The following is a 27,776-nucleotide window of genomic DNA, read 5'->3' on the forward strand; positions in this document are numbered from 1 at the left end:
CAAATGTTTCAAATGGCTCTCAGCACTAAGGGACTTAACATCTCAGGTCTTCAGTCCCCTAGAACTTAGAACTACTTAAACCTAACTAACCTAAGGACATCACACACATCCATGCCCGAGGCAGGATTCGAACCTGCGACCGTAGCGGTCGCGCGGTTCCAGATTGATGCGCCTAGAACCGCTAGGCCACCAAGGGCCGGCACAGCTAAAGGAATTTCGGCGGCGTGTTGTAGCTGGCCTTGTAGGATCCAGTGTTTGCAAAGACAGTCCTCGTCGCCAAAGCACATCATCTGAACCATGCGCCAAAAAGTGTAGAACTGTTGTTCCAGTGGAAAAACGCACAACAGAATCAAAACATCAGCCAGTACATGGCACATCGGGGCAATGTGTACACTGCAGCACAAAAAGTAATCCACTTAGAAGCAGATGGACGTGTTCTTCCTGCCAAGTTGCTTTGTGTTTGTCAGTAGAAAAGAACTGTTTTGTGCTCTATCACGGAAAGTAATGAAGTTTAAGGTGGTGGTCTCATTTGGAGCCGCCGCATTTATTGTTCAGTGGTTTCATTTGAAACCGCTCTGTACCTGCTTTTTTCAAACAAAAAAAGTTTAAAAAAATGATTTCAGTTATTTTGCGTCTGAAAGTGTTACGCGGAGAGCAAGGGATCGACACGCATACCATTCAGTTTCAATGTCAGCGGTAACCTTCGAGGAACTGATATCTCACTGATAACGGTAGCGGTGTCCCGCTATCTCACCCACACTGGGCGCGGCAGGCTGACCACCGGGTCAGACGGCCGGCAGACATGGCACGAGTAGGAGGCGCGGTGACGGTGACCATCCCGCAGGGCACGCTCAGGGGCCGCAAGGCCAAGACGCCATCTGGCCGGCCCTACAGCGCCTTCCAGGCCATCCCGTACGCGCTGCCGCCCGTCGGTCCTCTCAGGTTCAAGGTGAGCACACGTAACAACTACTTTTACTATGACGAAGTAGTCTGATCGAGCTAATCCCTGCTGCATTTCACTTGTGAGTCATCGGTCCTCTGGATTCATTCGGCCCACCTCTACCTTTACTCCCGAGCCAACATCTTCTTCTGAGAAAGCACTTATACGCAACGTCCTGAGTCATTTCTGGAATACATTCGTATTTCTCTCTTCTACAATCTTTTCCCTCTACATCTCCCTTTAGTATCAAAGATATCTACTTTATTCGATCTTTAAACATATTCTACCCTACTGTCCCTCCTGGTCAACGTTTACCAAATATCGTTTACTTCTTCATTTTCCCTGACAACCGTCTCATATAATCAGTCCACCTTTTTTTCAACTCGTGCTACAACGCATCTCAAACACTTACATACTTCCTAAATTTCCTCGCAGCCAGTTCTTCACTTATCAAAACCTGTGTCGGTTCTCGGAACGCTTGCGGACGAAGGCTGCTGCGATACAACTCTCAACGCTAGTTTATCGTGTACAATCCTCTTCATCCATGCAAAACTGCTGCAACCTACATCCTTTCGAAACTGCATACTGTGTTATGAAATAAATATTCCCTTTACGGTTTTTACGGACCGCACTCTCCGCCATTACCAAATTGACAATCCCTTCATGCTGCGACATGTGTGATATCAGCCGATACTTCCTTTTAATCAAGTTGTGACACAAATTTATTTTCTCCCCAAACCCATTTAGCTCCTATTCGTTAGTCGTCTTATCTGTCCAACTAATCCGCCGCAGCGGGTGAGTAGTCTCTGCGGCTGTCTGCTCAGTCAACGATCCAGATTCGATTCCCGGTGTTGTCAGTGATTTTCCTTGCTGGGATGGCTGGGTCGGCGTGTGCTCAGCCTCCTGAGGCCAACTTAGGAGCTCATCGAGAGATCCTACAACGACCGGGAGAACTGTGGGCTGTCCACCTACATACCGTTACCAATGACGCCTTTGGCAGAGGATGACACGGTGGTCGGTGATGCCCAATTCGCCGTCTAGCTCATTACCTACCAATATAACCTTGACCATAGTTTTGTAGCACCACGTTTCAAAAGCTTCAGTTTATTTATTGTGTAGGCTGATTATCAACCAAGTTTCACTTCTCTACAAGGCTGCTCTTCAGATTTTATTTTCAGAAACTTTCCAACACTTTAATTTGTATTCTTTGTTACCAAATTTGTCTTTTTCTCAATCATTTTTCTTACTATTGTCAGTCTGTATTTTGTATAACTTGTACTGGGCCTATTTTCAGTTATCTTTCTGTCCTACTGTCATAACATCTACTTTTTACAGTGTTCAGTTTTCTAATCTAATTCCCTCATGATCTGATTTAATTCTGGTACATTACTTTATACTTGTTTTACTGATGTTCGTCTCGTTACCTCTTTTCAAGATACCGCCCATTCCGTTCGACCGATCTTTCAGAGCCTAGTAGACTAACAGAATTATAAAGCCAGTGACAAACTTCAAAGTTTTAATTAAGTGACCCTGACCTTTAATTCCCCTCCAAAATTTCTTGTTGGTTACCTATACTATTTGCAAAGTATCCTGACTGAATAACATTAGAGGTAGGCTAAAGCTATATCTCTTTCTCCCTTCTCAACCATAGCTTCACTTTCATATCACTCCAACTGTAGTCTGCATTCCGTGCAAATTGTGTGATAACCTTTCATTTCTTATATTTCATCCTTGCTGCCACCTAGTCAACATCGTCAGAAACGTTCTCTAAATCTACGTCTTCCGTAAATGTAGGTTTTGCCTCCTCCAATCCGTGTTCTACGACCAGTCGTGTCGCGTAGTTTTACGAGAGCAGTGTTTTATCATAGCACTGTTTTATCATTATGAAGAAAGAATTCCAACGCAAAGGCGACTAGCTGCAGCCGGAACAGAGGACTTATTTCTCAAAAATGTCGTGCAAAACGAACAGACGATGAGAAATGTCTCTTCCTTCTCAACCTCCTCTTTTTCGTCTCTGCTTTACATTCATCAACTCAATAGCAAACTGATAAACATTAGATCATTGTCAACAACGACAATGCGAACACTTTTGATGAGGAAACAAATTTTCGAAAAGCGATTTTCCCACGTCTTTCCTCCTTCTAATACTTCATCGTTCTCTTAATGCTACTGCTTCAAATGATTATGAATACTGATATAACAGAAAAGATGGAGTTTCGACAAACAGTGAACCACACAGCGACATGGTAAAAGGAAAAAAAAACGATAAAACAAGTCATAAATGGCTATGAAACAATTAAAACATTCGTGAAAGGAATTCGCAGACATCAGCGCAGGGCATTTCGGTGGAGGTTGCCGTAGATATGCGCAGATAGAGAGGCTTACACAGGATGGACTAGCATGAGGAGCTGCATATAACCACTCTTCGAAAACAAAACGACAAAGGATTAGAGAATGTGATTGTAGCCTCGGTGTAGCAGTTGACCTCTCTCACTTTTCTGGCAGTGTCTCGATGTTAGTCAGGTCATATGAAGGAATGCCTCGTAGATTTCAGAGGTTTTCGATGTAGTTAGGAAGTTTATTTTTAATACAAGATGCTTTTCCTATACCACCAGTAATGAACATCTGTCCTCCAAGTTGATACTCATAAAGACAAAAGTAATGTTACTGTCTCACTGCATGATCAGAGAAAAGCGCTGTTTTTGCCTCAGCCAGTTACTAGAAAGATATTACATATTTTGTTCTAACACTGACGGTAGGTAAAAAAACAATCGTATTCAAACCCAAGCTTGTTAAAACAGTTATTCTAGTTTTCTGTCATTAACACCACATCACCTGCAGGATGTTCTTTCTACCTTTAAGTTCAAGTATTCGTTATATTGTAACAGATGATGTTTCTGACTTCTTCGTTGACTTTTTTCTGATATCAATTAACACATATGTGCAGCAAGTTCATCAACATTGTTGAAGGAAATTAACAGTCTCTTAGCGTTTTCTCAGAAGTGTACTCTGCGGCACAACACAGGCTAAAGTGATCCCAGAAGATTGTCGTCAGGCGCGTCTCAACGGAGTGCACCTGCCGATCGAATGTAATTTAATTCCTCTCGTTATTAGATTTATAGAGATAATACTATCTCCAGCTACGAACCTGTCAAGTATTCTTGCGATATCCTATCAATTCACGTGTTAGATAACTCCGAAATCTGCGAAGTAGTTTCTTCAAGTTTCCTCGTCACAGTAAATCGATGTTTTCCACCTCACGTTAATAACTTTGTTAATCGTTTCATTTCTTAAAAGTCTTTATTTCTTGTGGTCGATTAGCCGTCAAGTAAAGGGAGCCAATGAGTGATAATCTGTTTTCCGCTACTGGTTGGGTAATAAGAAGGGTGTTGATAGTACTTACTGTATTAAACGCTCAGAGAACTAAAACATCCAAAAATGATACTAAGAAGGCTACAGTGTAAAATTTCGTAAATATCGAACACATTATAGATTTGTCATTATCTCAGAAGCAAAGAACTGTGTAAGCTCACTACCTACTTCTACATCTATATAGATACTCCACAAGCTACATTACGGTGCGTGACCGATGGTACCCTGTACCACTACTTGTCGTTACCTTCCTTGTTCCATTCGCAAAGAGAGTGAGGGAAAAATAAGTGTCTATATGGTTCCAAATGAGCCCTAATATCTAGTATCTTATCGTCGTGCTCCTTACACGAGATGTATGTTGGCGGCAACAAAATCGCTCAGCAATCCGCTTCAAATGCCGGTTCTCTAAATTTTCTCAATAGCGTTTCTCGAAAGGAACGTCGCCTTCCCTCCAGGGATTTGCCATTTCAGTTCCCGAAGCATCTACGTAACACTTACGTCTTGTTCGAATCTACCGGTAACAGATCTAGCACCCCTCCCCTGCTCTGATGTCTTTCTTCAATCTGCCCTGGTACGGATCCCAAACACTCGAGCAGTACTCTAGAATAGGTCGCCCCAGTGTCTCATATGCAGCCTCCTACACAGGCGAATCACTCTTTCCTAAGTTTCTCCCAATAAATCGAAGTCTACCATTCGCCTTCCCTACCACAGTTCTCAAAAGTTCGTTCTACCTCAGATCGCTTTGCATCGTTTCGCCCGGGTATTTAAACGACTTCACTGTGTCAAGCAGAACAGAGCTGAGTTTCCTACTCATCTGCATTAACTTACATGTACATTTAGGGCTAGCTGCCATTCATCACACTAACAAGAAATTTTGTCTAAGTCGTATCTACCTACAGCCACTCAGTTTCGACACCTTACCGTACACCAAGGCATCAATAACAAGCAGCCGCAGACTGCTGTCCACCATGTCCTCCAAATCATTTATGTTTATAGAGAACAACAGCCGGTTCTATCACACTTCTCTGAGACACTCCTTACGACACGCTTGTCTCTGATGAACACTCGCCGTCAAGGACAACATACTGGGTGCTATTATTTAAGAAGTCTCGTATACCCTCGTACCTTCGTTGAGAGTCTCCAATGGAGTAACGTGCCAAATGCTTTCAGTAGATCTAGAAATATTGTTCGCAGTACTTTTTTGAGTCATCAGTCTTCTGACTGGTTTGATGCCATCCCTCCCCCCCCTTTCCATCACCTCCACGAATTTCCCAACCTCTTCATCTGAGTAGCACTTGCAACCCACGTACTCAATTATCTGCGGGATGTATTCCAATCTCTGTCTTTATCTACAGTTTTTGCTCCCTACTAACCCCTGTAGTGCCTTCTCCTTGTCAGCGTTTTCCACATATTCCTTCCCTCTCCAGTTATGCGCAGAACCTCCTCATTCCTTACCTTATCGGTGCACGTAATTTTCGACATTCGTCTGTAGCACTACATCTCAAATGTTCAATGATCTTCTAGTTTTCCGACAGTCTTTGTTTCACATCCATACAATGCTGTGCTCCAAACGTACATTCTCAGAAACTTTATCTTCAAGTTATGACCTATGTTTGATACTAGTAGATTTCTCTTGGCCAGAATTGAACTTTTTGCCAGTGCTAGTCTGCTATTGGTGTCCTCCTTGCTCCGTCTGTCATTGGTTATTCTGCTGCGTAGGTAGCAGAATTCCTTAACTTCATCTGGTTCGTGACGATCAATCCTGATGTCAAGTTTTTCGCTGTTCTCATTTCTGCTACTTCTCATTACTCTTGTCTCTCTTTGATTTACTCTCAATCCATAATCTGTACTCAATAGGCTGTCCATTCCATTCAGCAGATCATGAAATTTTTCTTCACTTTCACTGAGGATAGGGATGTCTTCAATGAATCGTATCATTTATACCCTTTAGCCTAGAATTTTATTTCCGTCATTGCTTCTTGATGTACACATTGAACAGTAGGGACGAAAGACTACATCCCATTTTAATCCTAGTATTTCGTTCTTGGTCGATCTCCCTCATTATTTGCTCCGGGTTGTTGCACTTACTGTGTGTTAGCCCTCTCTCTCTATAATTTACCAATATTTTTCTCAGAATTTCGAACATCTACTTCCATTTTACACTGTTGAAAAATTTTTCTAGGTCAACATATCCTATGAACGTTCCTTGATTTTTCTTTAGTCTTGTGTCCATTATCAACCGAAACGTCAGAATTACCCCTTGGGGCCATATTTTTCCTAAAACCAAACGGATAGTCATCTAACACACCCTCAATCATGTTTCCCATTCCTCATTATATTAGTCATATCATTAACGTGGATACATGAGCTGTTAAGCTGATTGTGCACTATTCTGTCACTTTTCAGCTCTTGCAGTTTTCGGAATTCCGTGGATGATATTTTTCCTAAAGTCGAACGATATGTTGCCAGACTTATACATTCTACACACCAACATGAATAGTTGTTTTGTTGTCCCTTCCACTAAGGATTTTAGAAATTCTGATGGAGTGTTATCAGTCCCTTCTGCCTTATTTGATCTTAGGTCCTCCAAAGCTCCTTTAAATTCTGATTCTAGTACTGAATCCCCTATCTTTTCTATATCGACTCCTGTTTTTCTCTTCTTTCACATCATACAAACTTTCCCCTCATAGAGGCCTTCAACGTACTCTTTTCACCTATCCGCTGTCTCCTCTGCACGTAACAGTGGAATCTGATTACACTCTTATTTAATGTTGCCACCCTTGCTTGTAACTTCACCGAAGGTTGTTTCCACTTCTCTACACGCTGAGTCAGTCTTTCTGACTATCGTTTCTTTTTCGATTTTCATGCAGCCGTTTCGTCTAGTGGACGAGCGGTTCTAGACGCTTCAGTCCAGAACCGAGTGACTGCTACGGTCGCAGGTTCGAATCCTGCCTCAGGCAGGGATGTGTGTGATGTCCTTAGCTTAGTTAGGTTTAAGTAGTTCTAAGTTCCAGGGAACTGATGACCTCAGATGTTATGTCCCACAGTGCTCAGAGCCATGTGAACCGTTTTTCGTCTTAGATTCTCTGCACCTTCTGTTTATTTCATTCTTCACCGACTTGTATTTCTGTATTCCTAATTTTCCCCGAACATTGTTTTCTTCCTTCTTCCATCGATCAGTGAAGTATTTATTCTGTTTCCATGATTTCTTTGCACTTATCTTCTCTGTACCTATGTTTTTCTTAGCAGCGTCTGTGACTGCCTTTTCGGAGATGCCCAGTGCTTTTCAACTGTACTGCCCACTGGACTATTCTTTATACCTGTACCTGCAGCCTTCGAGAAATTGTGGAGATATCGCCATTCCTTAGTACTTCCCTATCCACTTCTCTGCACATTGATTCTTCCTGACCAATCTCTTAAACTTCACCCTACTCTTCATCACTACTACGTTGTGATCTGAGTCAATATCTGCTCCTGGGTACGCTTTACAATTCAGAACGTCATTTCAGAATCTGTGTGTGGCCATGATGAAATCAGAACGAAATATTCCCGTATCACCCGATAATTTCCAAATATTTCTCCTCCTCTCGTGACTCTTGAACAGACTATTCGTTATTTCTAACTGAAATGTATTACAGAATTCAATCAATCTTTCTCCTCTCTCATTTCTTGTTCCAAGCCCATATTCTCTTGTAACATTTTCTTCCACTCCTTCCCTACAACTACATTCCAGCCGCCCACTACTATTAAATTTTCCTCCCTTTGCGTATTGTGTTACCCTTCTAAGATCCCCATATACGTCCTCTATCTCTTCATCTTACACTTGTGACATCGGCACGTATACCTGACTTATCGTTGTCGGTGTTAGTTTGATGTCGATTCTGATAAGAATAACCCTATCACTGAACTGTTCGCAGTAGCATATCTCTGCCCTAACTTCCTACTCACAACGAATCCTACTCCCGTTATACCATTTTATGCTGATATTGATATTACCCTATACTCACCTGACCAGAAATTTTTGTTCCCTTTCCATATCACTTCACTGACCCCTACTGCTTCTATATTGAGCCTTTGCCTTTCCCGGTCCGCAGCTCGTGGTCGTGCGGTCGCTTCCCACGCCCGGGTTCGATTCCCGGCGGGGTCAGGGATTTTCTCTGCCTCGTGATGACTGGGTGTTGTGTGCTGTCCTTAGGTTAGTTAGGTTTAAGTAGTTCTAAGTCCTAGGGGACTGATGACCATATATGTTAAGTTCCATAGTGCTCAGAGCCATTTGAACCATTTGTTTTGCCTTTCCCTTTTCAGATTTTCTAGCTTCCCTATCACATTCAAACTTCTGACATTCCGCGCCACTTCTAGTAGAACGTTATCCCATTGGTGGTTATTCGATCTTTCTTTCATCGTCACCTCCCCACTGGCATTCCTCTACCGGAAATCCGAATGGATGTGTTCCGGAATCTTTTGCGAATGTGGAGATAATCATGACACTCTTTCAATTACAGCCACATGTCTTGTGGATAGACTTTATGTGTGTTTAATGCAGTAGTTTCCATTGCTTTTTCCATCCTCATGCCAATGACCATTGCTGATTCTTCTGCCTTCAGGGGCACTTTCCTACCCCAAGGACAAGAGAGTGCCCTGAACCTCTGTCCGCTCCTTCGCCCTCTTTGACAAGGCCGTTGGTAGAATGATGGTGGTTTCATAAGCCGCAAGTCTTTGGGCGCCAATGCTGATTATTAGTCAAAACTTAAACAGTGGCGTATTTAGAACTCGGCACCGAGGACTTTTTGATTAGGAAACAAAGACACCACCCCTAGACCACGAGTATATTGCGTAGTGTATCATATGAGATAGGGGAAGTTGAGTTTGGCACGAGCGTTGCTTTCTAAAACCACGCTGATTCGTAGATATAAGCTTTTCAGTCCTATGAAAGTTTATTATATTCGGAGAATATGATCAAGGATTCTGCACCGAAGTTAGGGATATTGGTCGGTAATTTTGTGGGTCCGTTCTTTTACCCTTCTTATATACTCTTTCTCTTCGTTGAGATAATAATCGTAACAATTTCCGTGTATGCTCTCATATGAGTACTAGGATTATTGGAGTTCTGGCCAGATAACAACCCTGACGACAAGGTGTGGCTCTATGGTCGCAGAGGTGGGTCGTCCAGTGTTGTGCTGACTTAATAAGATGTTTATCACAGGTTCTGACAGGCAAGCAACGATTACACATACTAAGTCCAGTATACATTATTCTAATAAATAACCACTAAAGCAATTTAAATAAAACGAAACGAGTGCAATAAATATGCTAAATAATGTAGTCAACCCAGTGGTGAAGTTAGGTTGAATACGGGATACTGTATTTTTATTGAAAGTGCAAAATAAAATTATGGTCTTAGATAAAATTACCAAATGCATATAGATTTTCACGTCAAATAAAAGAATTAAAAACGTAGCTAATTGTAGTTGAGATTACGCGAAAAGAGAAAAATATGCAATTTGTCAAAATTAACCGAGCATCAGTTAGAGGACGTGGACGTTGATATGGGGCGAATCTATCCTTCGCCCTTATTACGCCATGAGCTATGATCGGACACTCTCAGTACGGATGAGCGTCCGTGGATGAATGACAGCTCATTGTTCCTCAAGTATTGAAACAGAGGAGGTTGTTATGTTGGACGCTGGGGTCAGGATTGGAAGCGACGGTCCAACTGATCCCAAAGTATTCCATTGGGTTCAGGTTGACCGACCAGTCCATTTCAGGAATGTTATTTTCCACAAATCAGCTCATCACAGATTCTGCTTTATGACAGGGTGCGTTGTCATGCTCATACAATCAATCATTTCGTACGAACTCTTCCTCTATCGTACACTGTACAGAATGCTGAAAATGTTTTCCTTTTGGATGTAGCACTTTCTTAAGCTGAATAATGGGATAACATCCTAACTACTAAAAGCGTACCCGTATCGTAACACTGCTTCGTCCATACCTCACTGTTGGAGCTACACAACATAGCAGGTGACATTCTACAGGCATTCGTCGAACCCAAACTCTTCCATCGGTTTGCCACAGGGTATACCGTGATTCATCACTCCAAATATTTCATTTCTAGTCATGCACTGTCCAGTGACGTTACTCTTTACCCCGCAACAAACATTACTCAGCAGTGAGTAGTGAAATGTGTATCTTATGAGGAGCTGTCCTCCATTGTATCCCATTATTTTTAACTCACAATGCACAGTAGTTATTACTGTGATAACTGGACCCCTGGTAACACTTTGGAGCTGGCAAGTGATTCTTGCCACTGATTTAATGCAAAGTTTTACAAGCAATGCTCGTTGGTCTGAATCCGTCAGTACATGCGATTTGCCTAGTCTTGACTCAGCCTTGACTGTTCCTTCGGGTTTCCACTTCAGTATCACATAATCAACAGTCAATTTGTGTTGCACTAGTGTGGTTGAAATGACCTTGATGGATTTGCTACCAATGTGACATACGGCTAGTACAAGCTTGAGGTGACTGAGTTCTTCTGACAACTGTTACTCTTTCTCTATTGCAAACACAGTACTCAGCGCTTCTTCTCATATTGGCTAGTCTATTTCTCGTGACAACTAGTGGTTATTTTCGCATTAAGTAGCGGTATACGGATGCTTTTGATAGACTGTGCATTTCACAGATTCCACATTTAAACATCTAACTCGATAATGAAACCAGATTTGAAGTCCCAGCTATATGTGACAGTTAAACCTAAGTCAGTGATGGTGCTTCCGCGCCAGCTAAAGTTCATTATGAAATATGCTAACTCCCCCGCCATGTTAATTTTCTCCAGTTGCGAAACAATGCGTAACCCGAAAACACTGTGACGTTTCAAATGCCCCAAGTGCTCCTAAAACCCATCAGTTAAATTCAAAGTACGGAAATGGCGCGGCTGCTCTGTCACCCAGAAAACTAAGTTGAAGTCCTTACTCAACGCTGCTCAAATTCACGACCACCTCGCCACAGAAGCTACTGCCAGTACTGACTGCCAAAAAGCGACTAACCAAGAAATGCCACAAGACGCAGTAGTGTGGCCTGTTTAGCATCTATGAAACTAGAGCACACTAGTCACCTCACCATTCGCCTCAAGAGTATAGTCATAATGAACATAAGTTAAGGAACATTGATCTTCTTGCAAAAAACATCTCAAATGAGCACCACCCAATTATGGCCGCTTTCCGACTTCACAAAATATCCTAGCACACGTGTTACTGCAAACGTTAATTAAAAGTCTCTATGGTGGCATCATGCATAAATTCTGAAATAATGAAATACTAGCTGATATGCTTCAGTAAGTTTGTCATGTCGAAACAATGTGGTCTTTTATGTGGTGCCATTGATTCAATTGAGACTCATTATTTTCGAATTACGGTTGCTTCAACTGGTAGCCTGTTTCAAAGGTAAAGATGTAGCATAGCTCGAGCTGAGGTCAGGACATATGAGATTGTGGGGTAAATCGAGCGCTTGTCAAATTATTCGAGTTGTGTTGGTCAAAATCATTGGTCTTCTGGATCAAGTTAAATTTCGAAACAACTATGTTAGATATCTTCACTTAAGACTTCCGGGTTGATAGGCCATGGTCGATGTATAAACCTCTCCCGTGACGTTTCTTCCCCAACTGCGAGAGACGCCGTGCGAGGTAAAGTGGCAACTGCAGAGAAAACTTGAGGAACCACTGATTGTATAGGCAGTGCAGAGGGCGCCACTGTTCATCATTCGTCGTCGGCTATGAGACTGCTTCTGGTGATGCCAACATTCTAGATTGAATGTACTCGATCGTCATGCTTTCAGTGCAACGCTGACATCCAAATTCTATCCAGCTTAACACCTTCCTTTTTTCTGTTAAAATTAATAAACGTTTATCAATTTCAATAGCTTGTCAATACATGCTTGGTTTTAGATAAGTCGCTAATCTCGCTGAATTTTATGTCATGATTACCTTCCTGGTAAACATGTTAACACTTCTCTGTGCGGTACCGCTAAAAATCTGTACACAGCTACAAGGAATTTTATGCACCCACGGTGTAGCCAACTTATGTCGTGCATCCTTTGCCGATCTTAAATATTGTTTTAATTTGCTGGTGGGTCTGAAAATAGTTTCTACCCGATAGTTACTTAACACTTTGCTAATGGCATCTGTGACCTTACAAATGAACGCAGGAAAACTTTGCCGTTGTTCCTCGTAATTATTAATTGAAATTTAGCGAGACGAGAGTCGTATCTAAAACCTCGCAATATATTATGCACGCATGTAACGAAAGGCTATTGAGAATGATAAACACCGTGATAATTTTATCAGGAAAGAGTAAGTTGTTAAGCTGGATAAAATTTGGATGTTAGCGTTGCATCGGAAGCGTGACGATCGATTACTTCCAATCAAGAATGTTGACGTTACCAGAGACAGTCTCGTAGCCGACGCTACGTGATGGAAAATGGCGCCCTCTGCGCTGCCTGCCTAGTCAGCGCTTCCTCGAGCTTTCTTTGCAGTCGGAAACGAAACATCAGGGGAGAGTTTTACACATCGACCACGGCCTATCAGCCCAGAAGTCTTAAGTGAAGACAAAATCGGCCATGAAAGCCTACATTGTATGTTCGATATGTTTGCTGTACAGATCAACTCCGTTCTGACGTAACTTCTATGCGCGTGGCGGCATTGTTTTGCCAGTTGTGCAGCTTAAAGTGTTTGACAAACAGTGTTAATAAAAACCACTGTCATTAAAACGGTAGACTTGGTACAGCGTCGTGTAATGTACATTGAACTTGTGATGTCAAACGCACGGTTTACACTACAGGCCATTAAAATTGCTACACCAAGAAGAAATGCAGATGATAAACGGGTATTCATTGGACAAATATATTATACTCGAACTGACATGTGATTACATTTTCACGCAAATTTGGTGCATAGATCCTGAGAATTCAGTACCCAGAACAACCATCTCTGGCCGTAATAACGGCCTTGATACGAATGGGCATTGAGTCAAACAGAGCTTGGATGGCAGCTTCAACACGATACCACAGTTCATCAAGAGTAGTGACTGGCATATTGTGAAGAGCCAGTTGCTCGGCCACCATTGACCAGACGTTTTCAATTGGTGAGAGATCTGGAGAATGTGCTGGCCAGGGCAGCATTCGAACATTTTCTGTATCCAGAAAGGCCCGTACACGACCTGCAACATGCGGTCGTGCATTATCCTGCTGAAATGTAGGGTTTCGCAGAGATCGAAAGTAGGGTACAGCCACGGGTCGTAACACATCTGAAATGTCCACTGTCGAAAGTGCCGTCAATGCGAACAAGAGGTGACCAATGGCACCCCATACCATCACACCGGGCGATACGCCAGTATGGCAATGACCAATACACCCTTCGAATGTGCGTTCACCGCGATGTCGCCAAATACGGATGCGACCATCATGATGCTGTAACCAGAACCTGGATTCATCCGAAAAAATGACGTTTTGCCATTCGTGCACCCAGGTTCGTAGCTGAGTACACCATCTCAGGCGCTCCTGTCTGTGATGCAGTCCCGAGGGTAACCGCAGCAATGGTCACCGAGCTGATAGTCCATGCTGCTGCAAACGTCGTCGAACTGTTCGTGCTGATGGTTGTTGTCTTGCAAATGTCCCCATCTGTTGACTCAGGGATCGAGACGTGGCTGCACGATCCGTTACAGCCATGCGGATAAAATGCCTGCCATCGCGACTGATGGTGATACGAGGTCGTTGGGATTCAGCACGGCATCCCATATTACCCTCCTGAACCCACCGGTTACATATTCTGCTAACAGTCATTGGATCTCGACCAATGCGAGCAGCAATGTCGCGATACGATAAACCGCAATCGCGATAAGCACCAATCCGACCTTTATCAAAGTCGGAAACGTGATGGTATGCATTTCTCCTCCTTACACGAAGCATCACAACAACGTTTCCCCAGGCAACGCCGGTCAACGGCTGTTTGTGTATGAGAAATCGGTTGGAAACTTTCCTCATGTCAGCACCTTCTAGGTGTCGCCACGGCCCCAGCCTTGTGTGAATACTTTGGAAAGCTAATCATTTGCATATCACAACATCTTCTTCCTCTCGGTTAAATTTTGCGTCTTGAGCAGGTCATCTTCGTAGTCTATCAATTGTAATGGCCAGCAGTGTATATGGAGTCTTCGTGGAAAATATGGGAGCATGTTGGAGGTCACGCAGTGCCGTTCGTGGTGATCACGCACCCTACTAAAAGCAATCGCCTTCCTGTTACAATACCAGGGAACCTTCATAAATCACGTGATTGCATAGAAATTACTGTCGTCTCACTGCATATTCCCTTCACTTATCTTCAATGCAGTACTGTAGTAGCACTTCAGTATTTATGGTAAAAGTTTTATCGAGCTGCATTACCTGTCGAATAGTGTAACGTGTTCAAAATTCTGAGAGAAGTAGGGGTATGTTACAGGGGAAGAAGGGTAATATACAATTCGTGCAAGAATCAAGATCGAATAATAAATGTGGAAGATTAAGAATAGGAATGTAGACTGTGGCCGCTAATATTCAATCTGTACGTCTGGTCTAAGGCTTCCATTTAGTCTGTAGGTGACCAGTGTGGTGTGTCGGTTGGGATAGCAAAACGAAAGCCTAAGTGTTAAATTTCACGCTCAAGAACTCGTTCACAACGGAGAATCGTACAAACATACCGTCAATTGAGCATTCAACAGAGTGTAGTAGGGACGAGATAGTAATAAGCATCCCTGGCGAGAAACAACTGAAGAATTAGAAAGCAAATAAATCACCAGGTCCGGATGGAAAACCAGTTCGGTTTTACTAAGAATACTCTGCGGCCCTAGCCCCTTACCCAGCACGCATTTATCGTGAATCTCTCGCGTAGCTCGAAGTCCCAAGTGACTTGAAGAAAGCGTATCTGAGCACTGCATTTGGAAAGCATAGCTTGTTGCGAAACTCAGCTTGTCCTTTCTTCCCATGATAAACTAGGAATTATGAATGAAAAGCACCAGGCAATGCCATATTTCTAGATTTCCGGAAGGCGTTTGACACGGAGCACCTTTAAAGGCTGTTAACGAAGGTGCGAGCATTTCGAATAAGTTCACAGGTATGTGACTGGCTCGAAGACATCTTAAGTAAAAAAAACCATATGTTGTCCGCGGCGACGAGTGTTCATCAGAGACAAGAGTATCGTCAGGAGTGCCCCAGGGAAGTGTGATAGGACCGCTGTTGTTTTCTGTATACGTAAATGATTTGGCGGACCGGGTCGACAGCAGTCTGCGGTTGTCTGCTGATGAGGCCGTGGTGTACGGTAAGGTGTTGAAGTTGAGTGACTATAGGAAGATACAAGACGACTTAGATAAATTTTATAACTGGTGTGATGAATGACAACTAAATGTGGAAAAACGTAAGTTAATGGGGATGAGTACGAAGAACAAACCTGAAATGTTCGGATACAGTATTACTGCTGTGCTGCTTGACACAATCAAGTCGTTTCAATACCTGGACGTAACGTTGCTAACCACTATGAAATGGAACGAGCATGTGAGAACTATGCTACGGAAGGCGAATGGTAGACTTCAGTTTATTGGGAAAATTTTAGGAAAGAGGCGATTCACTTGTAAAGAGACAGCATATTGGACACTAGTACGACCTATTCTTGAATACTGCTCTCATGTTTGGCATCGGTACCAGGTCGGATTGAAGTAAGCCATCGAAACAATTCGAAGGCGGGCAGCTAGATTTGTTACCTGTAGGTCGAACGACACCGAAGTGTTACGGAGATGCTTAGGGGAACGCTGCATTCTTTGAATACTATTGATGAAATTTAAAGAACCGGCATTTGAAGCTGACTGCCGAACTACTCTGCTGCCACCAACGTACATTATACGTAAGAACCATGAAGACAAGATGCGGGAAATTAAGGCTCGCACGGAGGCATATACACAGTCATTTTTGTCCCTCGTTCTGTTTGCGAATGGAACAGGAAAGAAAATGACTAGCAGTGGTACAGGGTACCCACCACCAAGCACCACACGTTGGCTTGCGGAATATATATGTAGATGTAGATGATGAAGATGTAGAAGACGCAACGGAAATAAAAGAAAAGTTCACGAGTGCAATTAAAATTGAGGGGGAAAGGGTATCAATGATATGATTAGCTGTTGGCACTATAAAGACCAGTCAAAGAGAAGAAGAGTTACAGGAACTGCTGAATGGAATTAACAGTGTAATGCGAACAGAATGTGCATTGAGAGTAAACCGAAGAAAGACGAAAGTGTTGAGAAGTAGCAGAAATGAGAACAGCGAGAAACTTAACATCAGGATTGGTGGTCACGAAGTGTATGAAGTTAAAGAATTCTGCTTCCTAGCCACGAAAAGGACTCATGATAGACGGAGCAGGAAGGACGTAAAAAAGGAGACTAGCATTGGAAAAGGGGATTCCTGGTCAGGAGAAGTCTACCAGTATCAAACGTGGGCCATAATTTCAGGAACGAACGTCTGAGAATGTACGTTTGGAGCACAGCATTGATGGTAGTGAAGCACAGACTGTGGAAAACCGGAAAACAAGAGAATCGAAGCATTTGAGTGTGAAACTTCGCGGCGGGACGTTCGCCTTTCGCGGCCAAGTGCTCTATCCACTGAAATGCCAAACTCAGATCCCTCGTTGGGAAAGTCTGCTAATATCAAACATAAGACGTAATGTGGGGAAGAACGCTTTCCCAATTATTAGTACTAATTCCTCGATGCTTCAGAATGTGCCCATCCCTTCTTTGGATTAGCTTGTGTCACAAAGATTCTTTTGTCAAAAAGATTTTTTCTTCTCAATTAGATCCTGTCCCAGTAAATACATTCAGGCATATAATATTCAGTATTGGTTTCTTTTGAAACGCTTGTATTCTATTTATGCCTCATCCACTGCACTTGACATAAATATTTTCTGAAGAGACTTACATTTATTATCGATGTCAATAAGTTTCTCTCTTGCAGAAGCTTTTTTCTTGCCGTTGCACAGTCTCTTTAATTCCGACATGGACAGTTATTTTATTATCTAAATACACCGACGGAAAGCAATCGCAACACCAAGAAGGAGTTGTGCGAGATGAAAAAAGAACATCTGAAGGAGAGTGGTGCCAGTAGCGCCAATATGAAGATAAAAATCACGTTTGCTTTAAATCCCAGATGTAACAATTTTTTAAATTGGACCTATGTTTGACGACATATGGATGTTTGGGTCGAACCGTGAGTCGTGCACGGATGGCCAAATGGTGAGGCGACCTCTCGCAAAAAGCGGAATATCCGGGTTCAAATCCACGTCCGGCACAGATTTTCATTGCATGGATGTCCAAAGGAACTTTGCATCGTAATCAGATAAACAAAGGAACTGCCTTTAAGGCAGCGAAGATACCATTATCAACACCTCACTCAGTTTTAACGAGGTCGTGTAGTAGGGCTATTAGAAGCTGGATGTTATTCATCGATATTGCAGGAAAACTTCGCTGGGGTGCAATTTCCAACACGTTTTATCCCACGCACTACGAGAGCTAATTTGTAGGTCAATGTCGTTATTCGACCTGTTGTGCTGCCACTCATAAACAGCATTCCAGGGGCTCTTTTCCAAACGGATAAAGCTCGCCCACCTATCACTGTTGCAATCCAACATGCTGTACGGTGTGTCGACATGTTGCCTTTGTCTGTTCAATCACCGTATCTGCTTCCATTGAGCACATATCAAACATCATCGGAGGAGAACTCCAGAGCCATGCACAAAAAACATTAACCGTCCCAGTACTGACCGACCAAGTGCAACTTCATCCCACAAACTGATAAATGGCACATGTACAACACAACGCATGCATATTTGCATGTTTGCATCCAACATTAAGGCGATTGTTAATGTACTAGCAATTCACATTTGTGTTGGCTTATCTCGGGTATACGTTAATATTTGATTTTGAAATGTTATTCACATAAATATGTTACCTAGAAAAACATATTCCCGAAATTTCATTACTCTACATTAAAAAATTTTAGTGTTGTCATTTTTCCGACAATGTAGTAAATATTTCTACTAAATTCAGCTACTCATTTTCTAAGCTAATTTCCGTAGAATCACCGGACGTAATACAGCTGTATTCCATTATCCCTCATTATCTTTTATTTATGTTCATCGTACAACCTGTACTCAAGATAGTATCGACTTAAATCAACTAATATATAAAGCACTTTACCTTAATTTAGAGGGTTAACCTGACATCGACAAATAATCTTTATTTCTTCTTCCTAAACTTAACGACCCTCCAGATTTCTCTATGGTTTCCCTTGTTGGGTTTACAAACTGAATGGCATGGAGGAGGTGCTGTGATTCGGTTTTTCCTCTCTTCTACACTCCTGGAAATGGAAAAAAGAACACATTGACACCGGTGTGTCAGACCCACCATACTTGCTCCGGACACTGCGAGAGGGCTGTACAAGCAATGATCACACGCACGGCACAGCGGACACACCAGGAACCGCGGTGTTGGCCGTCGAATGGAGCTAGCTGCGCAGCATTTGTGCACCGCCGCCGTCAGTGTCAGCCAGTTTGTCGTGGCATACGGAGCTCCATCGCAGTCTTTAACACTGGTAGCAAGCCGCGACAGCGTGGACGTGAACCGTATGTGCAGTTGACGGACTTTGAGCGAGGGCGTATAGTGGGCATGCGGGAGGCCGGGTGGACGTACCGCCGAATTGCTCAACACGTGGGGCGTGAGGTCTCCACAGTACATCGATGTTGTCGCCAGTGGTCGGCGGAAGGTGCACGTGCCCGTCGACCTGGGACCGGACCGCAGCGACGCACGGATGCACGCCAAGATCGTAGGATCCTACGCAGTGCCGTAGGGGACCGCACCACCACTTCCCAGCAAATTAGGGACACTGTTGCTCCTGGGGTATCGGCGAGGACCATTCGCAACCGTCTCCATGAAGCTGGGCTACGGTCCCGCACACCGTTAGGCCGTCTTCCGCTCACGCCCCAACATCGTGCAGCCCGCCTCCAGTGGTGTCGCGACAGGCGTGAATGGAGGGACGAATGGAGACGTGTCGTCTTCAGCGATGAGAGTCGCTTCTGCCTTGGTGCCAATGATGGTCGTATGCGTGTTTGGCGCCGTGCAGGTGAGCGCCACAATCAGGACTGCATACGACCGAGGCACACAGGGCCAACACCCGGCATCATGGTGTGGGGAGCGATCTCCTATACTGGCCGTACACCACTGGTGATCGTCGAGGGGACACTGAATAGTGCACGGTACATCCAAACCGTCATCGAACCCATCGTTCTACCATTCCTAGACCGGCAAGGGAACTTGCTGTTCCAACAGGACAATGCACGTCCGCATGTATCCCGTGCCACCCAACGTGCTCCAGAAGGTGTAAGTCAACTACCCTGGCCAGCAAGATCTCCGGATCTGTCCCCCATTGAGCATGTTTGGGACTGGATGAAGCGTCGTCCCACGCGGTCTGCACGTCCAGCACGAACGCTGGTCCAACTGAGGCGCCAGGTGGAAATGGCATGGCAAGCCGTTCCACAGGACTACATCCAGCATCTCTACGATCGTCTCCATGGGAGAATAGCAGCCTGCATTGCTGCGAAAGGTGGATATACACTGTACTAGTGCCGGCATTGTGCATGCTCTGTTGCCTGTGTCTATGTGCCTGTGGTTCTGTCAGTGTGATCATGTGATGTATCTGACCCCAGGAATGTGTCAATAAAGTTTCCCCTTCCTGGGACAATGAATTCACGGTGTTCTTATTTCAATTTCCAGGAGTGTATATTCTGTCAGGTCTTACATGTGCTCAGGTTCTTAGGAAAGCAGTTTGGTTTTTGTGGTTGTTGTTGTGATCTTCAGTCCAGAGACTGGTTTGATGCAGCTCTCCATGCTACTCTATCCTGTGCAAGCTTCTTCTTCTCCCAGTACCTACTGCAACCTACAACCTTCTGAATCTGCTTAGTCTATACATCTCTTCGTCTCCCTCCACACTGCCCTCAAATACCAAATTGGTGATCTCTTGATGCCTCAGAACATGTCCTATCAATCGATCCCTCCTTCTAGTCAAGTCATGCCACAAATTTCTCTTCTCCCTAGTTCTATTCAATACCTCCTCATTAGTTATGTGATCTACTCGTCAAATCTTCAGCATTCTTCTGTAGCACAACATTTCGAAAGCTTTTGTTCTCTTCTTGTCCAGACTGTTTATCGTCCATGTTTCACTTCCATACATGGCTACACTCCGTACAAATACTTTCATAAAAGACTTCCTGACACTTAAATCTATACTCGATGTTAACAAATTTCTCTTCTTCAGAAACGCTTTCCTTGCCATTGCCAGTCTACATTTTATATCCTGTCAACTTCGACCACCATCAGATATTTTGCTCTCCAAATAGTGAAACTCGTTTACTACTTTAAGTGTCTCATTTCCTAATTTATTTCCCTCAGCATCATCTGATTTAGTACGTGTACATTCCATTATCCTCGTTTTGTTTTATTGATGTTCATTTGATATCCCCCTTTCAAGACACTGTGCATTCCGTTCAACTGCTCTTCCAGGTTTTTTTGCTGTTTCTCACAGAATTACAATGTCATCAGAAAACCTCAAAGTTTTTATTTCTTCTCCATGGATTTTAATTCCTACTCCGAATTTTTCTTTTGTTTCCTTTACTGCTTGCTCAATATGCAGATTGAATAACATCGGGGATAGGCTACAAACCTGTCTCACTCCATTCCCAACCAATGCTTCCCTTTCACGCAAATCAACTCTTATAACTGCCATCTGGTTTCTGTACAAATTGTAAATAGCCTTTCGCTCCCTGTATTTTACCCCTGCCACCTCCAGAATTTGAAAGAGAGTATTTCAGTCACCATTGTCAAACCCTTTCTCTAAGTCTACAAATACCAGAAACGTAGGTTTGCCTTTCCTTAATCTATCTTCTAAGATACCTCGTAGGGTCAATTTTGCCTCAGGTGGTCCAGTATTTCTACGGAATCCTAACTGATCTTCCTCGAGGTCGGCTTTTACCAGTTTTTCCATTCGTATGTAAAGAATTCTCGTTAGTATTTTGCACCCGTGACGTATTATACTGATAGTTTGGTAATTTTCTCCTCTGTCAACATCTCCTTTCTTTGGGATTGCAGTTATTATATTTTTCTTGAAGTCTGAGGGTATTTCGCTTGTCTCATACATCTTGCTCACCAGCCGGTAGACTTTTGTCAGGACTGGCTCTCCCAAGGCTGTCAGTAGTTCTAATGGAATGTTGTCTACTCCCGGGGCTTTGTCACGAATAAGGTCTTTCAGTGCTCTTTCAAACTCTTCACGAAGTATCCTATCTCCGATTTTATCTTCATCTAAATCTTTTTGCATTTCCGTTACATTGTCCTCAAGTACATCGCCCTTGTATAGACCCTCTGTATACTCCTTCCACCTTTCTGCTTTTCCTTCTTTGCCTAGAACTGGGTTTGCATCTGAGCTCTTGATATTAATACAAGTGGTTCTCTTTTCTCAAAAGGTGTCCTGTCGGCATTATCTATCTTACTCCAAATGAGATATGCAATACATCATTACATTTGTCCTCTAGCCATCCCTACTTGGCAATTTTGCACTTACTGTCGATGTAATTTTTGAGACGTTTGTATTACTTTTTGCCTGCTTTATTTACTGCATTTTTATATGTTCTTCTTTCATCAATTAAATTCAATACATCTTCTGTTACCCGAGGATTTCTACTAACCCTCGTCTCTTTATCTACTTTATCCTCTGCTGGCTTCACTGTTTCATCCCTCAAAGCTATCCATTCTTCTTCTACTGTATTTCTTTCCATCAATGCTGTCAATCGTTCCCTAATTCTCTCCCTGAAACTCTCTACAACGTCTGCTTTAGTCAGTTTAACCAGGTCACATTTCCTTAAATTCCCATCTTTTTGCAGTTTCTTCAGTTTTTACCTACATTTCATAACCAACAGATTGTGGTCAGAGTCCGCAGCTGCCCCTGGAAATGTCTTACGATTTAAAAGCTGTTTCCTAAATCTCTGTCTTACCATTACCGAATCTATCTGAATCCTTCCAGTATCTCCAGACCTCTTCCACGTATACAGCTTTCTTTCATGATTCTTGAACCAAGTGTTAGCTATGATTAAGTTACACTCTGTGAAAAATTCTACCAGGCGGCTTCCTCTCTCATTTCCTAGCCCCATTCCATATTCACCTACTGCGTTTCTTTTTCTTCCATTTCCTACTCTCGAATTCCAGTCACCCATGACTATTATATTTTCGTCTCTCTTCACTACCTGAATAATTTCTTTTATCTCATCACACATTTCATCAATCTCTTCGTCATCTGCGGAGATAGCTGGCATATAAACTTGTACTACTGTGGTAGGCGTGGCCTTCGTTTCTATCTTGGCCACAATAATGCTTTCATTATGCTATTTGCAGTAGCTTATCCGCACTCCAAGTTTTTATTCATTATTAGACCTACTCCTGCATTACCCCTATTTGATTTTGTGTTTATAATCCTGTTTTCACCTGACCGGAAGTCTTGTTCCTCCTGCCACAGAACTTCACTTTCTGTCTTTTTTTCGCTTGCGCCTTTGTCCCGCAGCTTGCGCAGGGTCGGCGTGGTTAAATCGGATTTGATATGTTAATTTGAAGGGGTGGCCGGATGCCCTTCCTGCCGCCACCCCGTACCCCCTTTGACAGAATCTGTGTACCCCATCTGTCTCCGTCCAGTGTAAATCGTGAAATAGTGCAAACGTGTTTCAAATGTCTGTGACCCGTGTAGCTGAGGCGGAACGTGGGGACCATTCGAGTATTCACCTAGTGGGATGTGGTAAACCACCTAGAAACATCCAGGGTAGCCGGCACACAGGCCCTCATCGTTAAGCCGCCGAGCGGATTCGATCCGGGGCCGGAGCGCCTACCCGAGTCCAGGCTAACCTGGCGGATCTGCCACCTAACTTCCCTAAATCCCACTATATCTTACTTTAAACTATCCATTTCCGTTTTTAAATTTCTTAGCCTACCTGCCCGATTAAGGGATCTGACATTCCACGCTCCGATCCGTAGAACGCCAGTTTTCTTTCCCTTGATAACGACGTCCTCCTGAGTAGTCCCCACCCGGAGATCCGAATGGTGGACTATTTTACCTGCGGAATATTTTACCCAAGAAGACGCCATCATAATGTAACCATACAGTAAAGCTGCATGCCCTCGAGAAAAGTTACGGCTGTAGTTTCCCCCTGCTTTCGGCCTTGGTTTTTGTAAGAGTTTCAAATAATCTTTCACTAACTGAAAAGACTACTGAACGTTGTAGAATTCAACAAATATACAGTACAGAAACAATTTACTCTTAAATACTGTAGACACCAATTACACTTGTCTCTCTCCATTGAAAATTCAAAATAGTCTAACTTTATGAAAAGCATATGGTTGCTTCACACCTAAGATTCATAAAATCCCATACAAAAATAGATTAAATTTGGTTATTAATAAGAAAAGTCTTGAAGAATCGACAGTAGTCACAATTTACAGTGCATTACTATTCTCTAATTAGAAAATGGAAATCATCTTTAGTTATGGTTACCTTTTCTCCCACGTATTTTAGGGATAGGTGTAAGTCGATGGTTGTTGATTACTGGTTTGGCCCTGTAACACGGACTGTTTCTTAAGCAAGAAAGTTCACATACATTTCCATACCCAATAAAGTAATTTGCTGTTATTCATATTGAATCGCGCCCCCAACAGTTACGAGACGGACGTATGTAGGAAAATTAATAATTGCGGGACTACAGAATTACGAACTCATGATCCTAAAACTGTATGTGTTTTTATCTTTCAGTCTCCAGAACCACCAGAAAAATGGAGTGGTATACGAAATGCCACAATTGAAGCTAATGTAGCACCTCAAATGGACGTATTTTTCGGTAATCAGTATAAAGGAGATGAGGACTGCCTCTACCTCAACGTGTACACACCTAAGGTAAGTTATTCATTGAAGTTTCTCATGCTCTTCTCTGCATTCTTTACTTACAAGATAAATCAGTTTATGTATCATACGACATATCACTCAGTATCGGCTATCATTTCATTTTCACAGAATTAATGAAGTGAGATGTACTGAGGTATACTAGACGATCAGTAATTCCTTTCTTTATTTGCGTAGGGGAAGGCAGGAACTTTCCACCAAGAAAGTAGTTCTGAACAGCTTACGTAACAAAATCCGCTGTCCAATAATACAGTGTGGTCGTCGTGATACACCGTACTATTTTGTAAAGGAGCTGCACCGTTCTTGTTGGCCATATTTCAAGTCTCTAGAACTACTGTATTTCAACACGTTGGAACCCACTGATTTACTTACAGTTCTTTGCACAGTGAGTTCAAGGATGTTGAAATGGAATCATATTAGCACCGAGCGCTAGGCACGATGTTGAAGAAGTATCTACATTTTTTACCTCACTTGAACTTTTGAGCACTGGCCTTATTTTCGCATGTGTCCACACCTTGCTGTCTGAAGTGTCGATGAGCCGGAGAGTGACGGATTACGGAAAAGCATCATTACAGAGGAAAGTTATAGGCACCCTATGAGCCGCAATAGGAGGCTATTCGGAAAACCAACTCTTTAATTGTGTAGCGCAGTATATATACACTGGTGCCCAAAATTAAAGCAACAGACTGCTATTTCCCCGTCCAGTGTCTAATTCACGATATAATCATATAAACTGTCAGCATATGTTATTACGATCGGACAAAGCCAGCAATAACGTCAGGGAACCTGTCAAGCGGGATAGTGTTTGCAGCGTAGCCCCATAACCACAATCGCTGTGCACAGTCATAGACGGTGCAGCACGTCACAGAGAAGACGCCTACAGACTCTCTGCTGTGGAAGGCCATAGGGAAATGGAAGCAGGAGAGTCGCAAACTGGCGTGGCCCGATGGCTTAATGTAAATTGCTCCGTTGTGACAGTTTGTAGAGACCAGGACAGGGCCAACCCGTGTGACATTAGAATGTGGACCGTTATTTGGCTGTAAGGGCACGACGGTACCAACTTAGTACTGCACTGCTACTGACATCTGACCTCGCAGCATTCCCTGTACGTGTTGTATCAAGACAAACGGTGTACAGAAGGCTTGAGCAGAGTGGCGTTTATTATTGGAGACCTGTTGTCTGTTGACGTGTCTTCATGGAAGGAAACGTCTAGAGTGGAGTCGTCAACACGTGTCCTGTACGGTCGAACGATGGCCCAATGTTCTTTTCACAGATGAGTTCCGATTTGGTTTGGAGAGTGATTCTCGACGGATTCGCATCTGTAGGAGACACAGAACACGATTTCGGGACGCAAACGTTGTGGAAAGAGGACGATATCGAGGAGGATCCCTAATGGCGTGGGCAGGGATTATGTTGACCACTCTAAAACCTCTTCATGAAATTGTACAGGTTAATCAGTAAGATTTAACTGCTGTCTGATACTGTAAGGAGATCTTGGGATCTCACGCACGGTTGTTGTGGGGTGCTGTGTGCCCAGACTTGGTACTGATGTACGATAACGCTCGACTTCGTAGAGCACAGGTGGTTATGTATTTTTGAAAAGGAAGATATTGCACGCGTGGTGTGGCCTGCTCGCTCTCCCTGTCGGAATCCCGTAGAGCATATCTGGAACACGCTAGGCACTCGGGTTGCATCACGTCAACATCCACCAACCACTCTCCAAGACTTCAGCTCTGCAGAAAGAATGGGTGTTATCGCCGCAACATGAGATTGATGACATCATTCACAGCATGTCTCGTCGTTGTCAGGACGGTATTGGAGCCTGAGGTGGCCACATCCCATACTAAACACATTATCCTGTTGTCAAAATGTATGTGCAAATCCGTTACGTTGAAAAAAAAACGAAGAAAATTTTTGTTTACCGTTAATAATGGCGCAGTTCTTTATGTTCTCTACTCTTTACATTGTTTATACTTTACTATCACCTGCTTATATTGGTATGCGGCAAAATAAACGCAACCTTACAAAATTTACGTTTGTTGCTTTAATTTTGGGCACCACTGTAGTACCAATGTTGTTGATAATATAGTGGCGATTCTTCACTGAAAAGAATACCTCCAGATCAGTTTCAGGTAAAGACTCCCTTACTGTCGCAGTTGTTATCGGGAGCTTAATTTCGCGGTATTGCAGTTCCTGAGTGTGCACGGTTAGAAACACGGCGCACTGAAATATTGATAGTGGAGTATCTCTACGATGCCCTACGCCGAGACCCTTGCGAAAGAGTTTCTGTTCACTGAGCGATGTGATACAGTTATTCACATCAAGACATAATCCTCATAATATTCAAATCTGATATCGCGCAAATGTATTATTCCACCAGCGATCCATCGATTTGCGTCCATTTCACTCCCAAAAGTTTTCCCATCTTATCCAGGAATAAAAGCACAGACCGTAGTTCGCAGTTTACTCAAAAGTAACAACTGTCACTCTGCTCTTCACCTTGATACGACTCACATATTGATTTAAATGCTGTACCTCTGTCCTCTCACGCGAAAACCAATTCACGGGTGTTGCTATCACGTTAATCAACATAGTCTTCTCCTCACCAACCCTATAGTCCGACTGTTCAGTTCCGTTAGTCAAAACATGCTCTCTTACTGCTAGAATACTAAAAATATGCATTGAAACATTTATGTTCAGACAGCTGTATTTGTAATCTTTGAATGTAATGACCCTTATTATAAATATAATGAATAAAGTAATAGACACAATGGAGAAATACGGGTGCGTGCTGAGAAGTAGTGCCTCCGGATTTTTTGTGCAAAAGCTTTTAAATCTTTAGAAATGAAACCAACTTCAGTAACAGTGTACATCTACATTGTTCGTGTCTACATATTTAATTCTCAACATGGTCATCGTGGTAATGAACATATTTCTTGTAACGAGAGACCAGTTTGTTGATGCCGTCACCGTAGACAGTTTGACTTTGTTGACGGAACCACAACCTCTCCTCTGCTTACAACGCTTCATCGCTATCAAAGTGATGTCCTCGAAGGTGTTCTTTAATTCGTGATGTGACATATAGTCACGTAAGATGTATGCGCACATTTTGTGAAATTAAAAATGTTGAACAGTGCTGATATGGATGCTGGATAAAAATATTTAAAAGTCACTAAATTTAAGGAAACTGCTTCATTGACGTTCATCTTAAGAATATCTGGAGAAGGTTACAAAAATCAAGAGTAGCACAATGATGGTATCTAAAGAATGGCCATGAAAATACAACGAAGAGTGCGTGGAAAACACTACACTGATGATAATACATCATAGAATTGAACACATGAGAATAGAAGACGTGAAAGTGTGGTCGTACGTGTGATGAACCACAGATGCAGAAATAAAATGTGAAAATGTATGA

At 42.9% G+C, this 27,776-nt stretch overlaps 1 protein-coding gene across 1 annotated transcript in view; it reads left to right on the plus strand.

The window, feature by feature from the left end:
* The first annotated feature begins 801 nt into the window (after positions 1–801).
* The window catches only part of LOC126162298 (juvenile hormone esterase-like), an 85,264-nt gene continuing 58,289 nt past the window's right edge, over positions 802–27,776 (plus strand). The window contains exons 1-2 of the mRNA XM_049918717.1: positions 802–949; positions 24,212–24,352. Coding sequence (XP_049774674.1) covers positions 803–949; positions 24,212–24,352 — 288 coding nt within the window. The 5' untranslated portion in view covers position 802. The remainder of the gene's footprint in view (positions 950–24,211; positions 24,353–27,776) is intronic.

The sequence above is a fragment of the Schistocerca cancellata genome, chromosome 2 (assembly GCF_023864275.1).
Source record: "Schistocerca cancellata isolate TAMUIC-IGC-003103 chromosome 2, iqSchCanc2.1, whole genome shotgun sequence".
Taxonomy (NCBI): domain Eukaryota; kingdom Metazoa; phylum Arthropoda; class Insecta; order Orthoptera; family Acrididae; genus Schistocerca; species Schistocerca cancellata.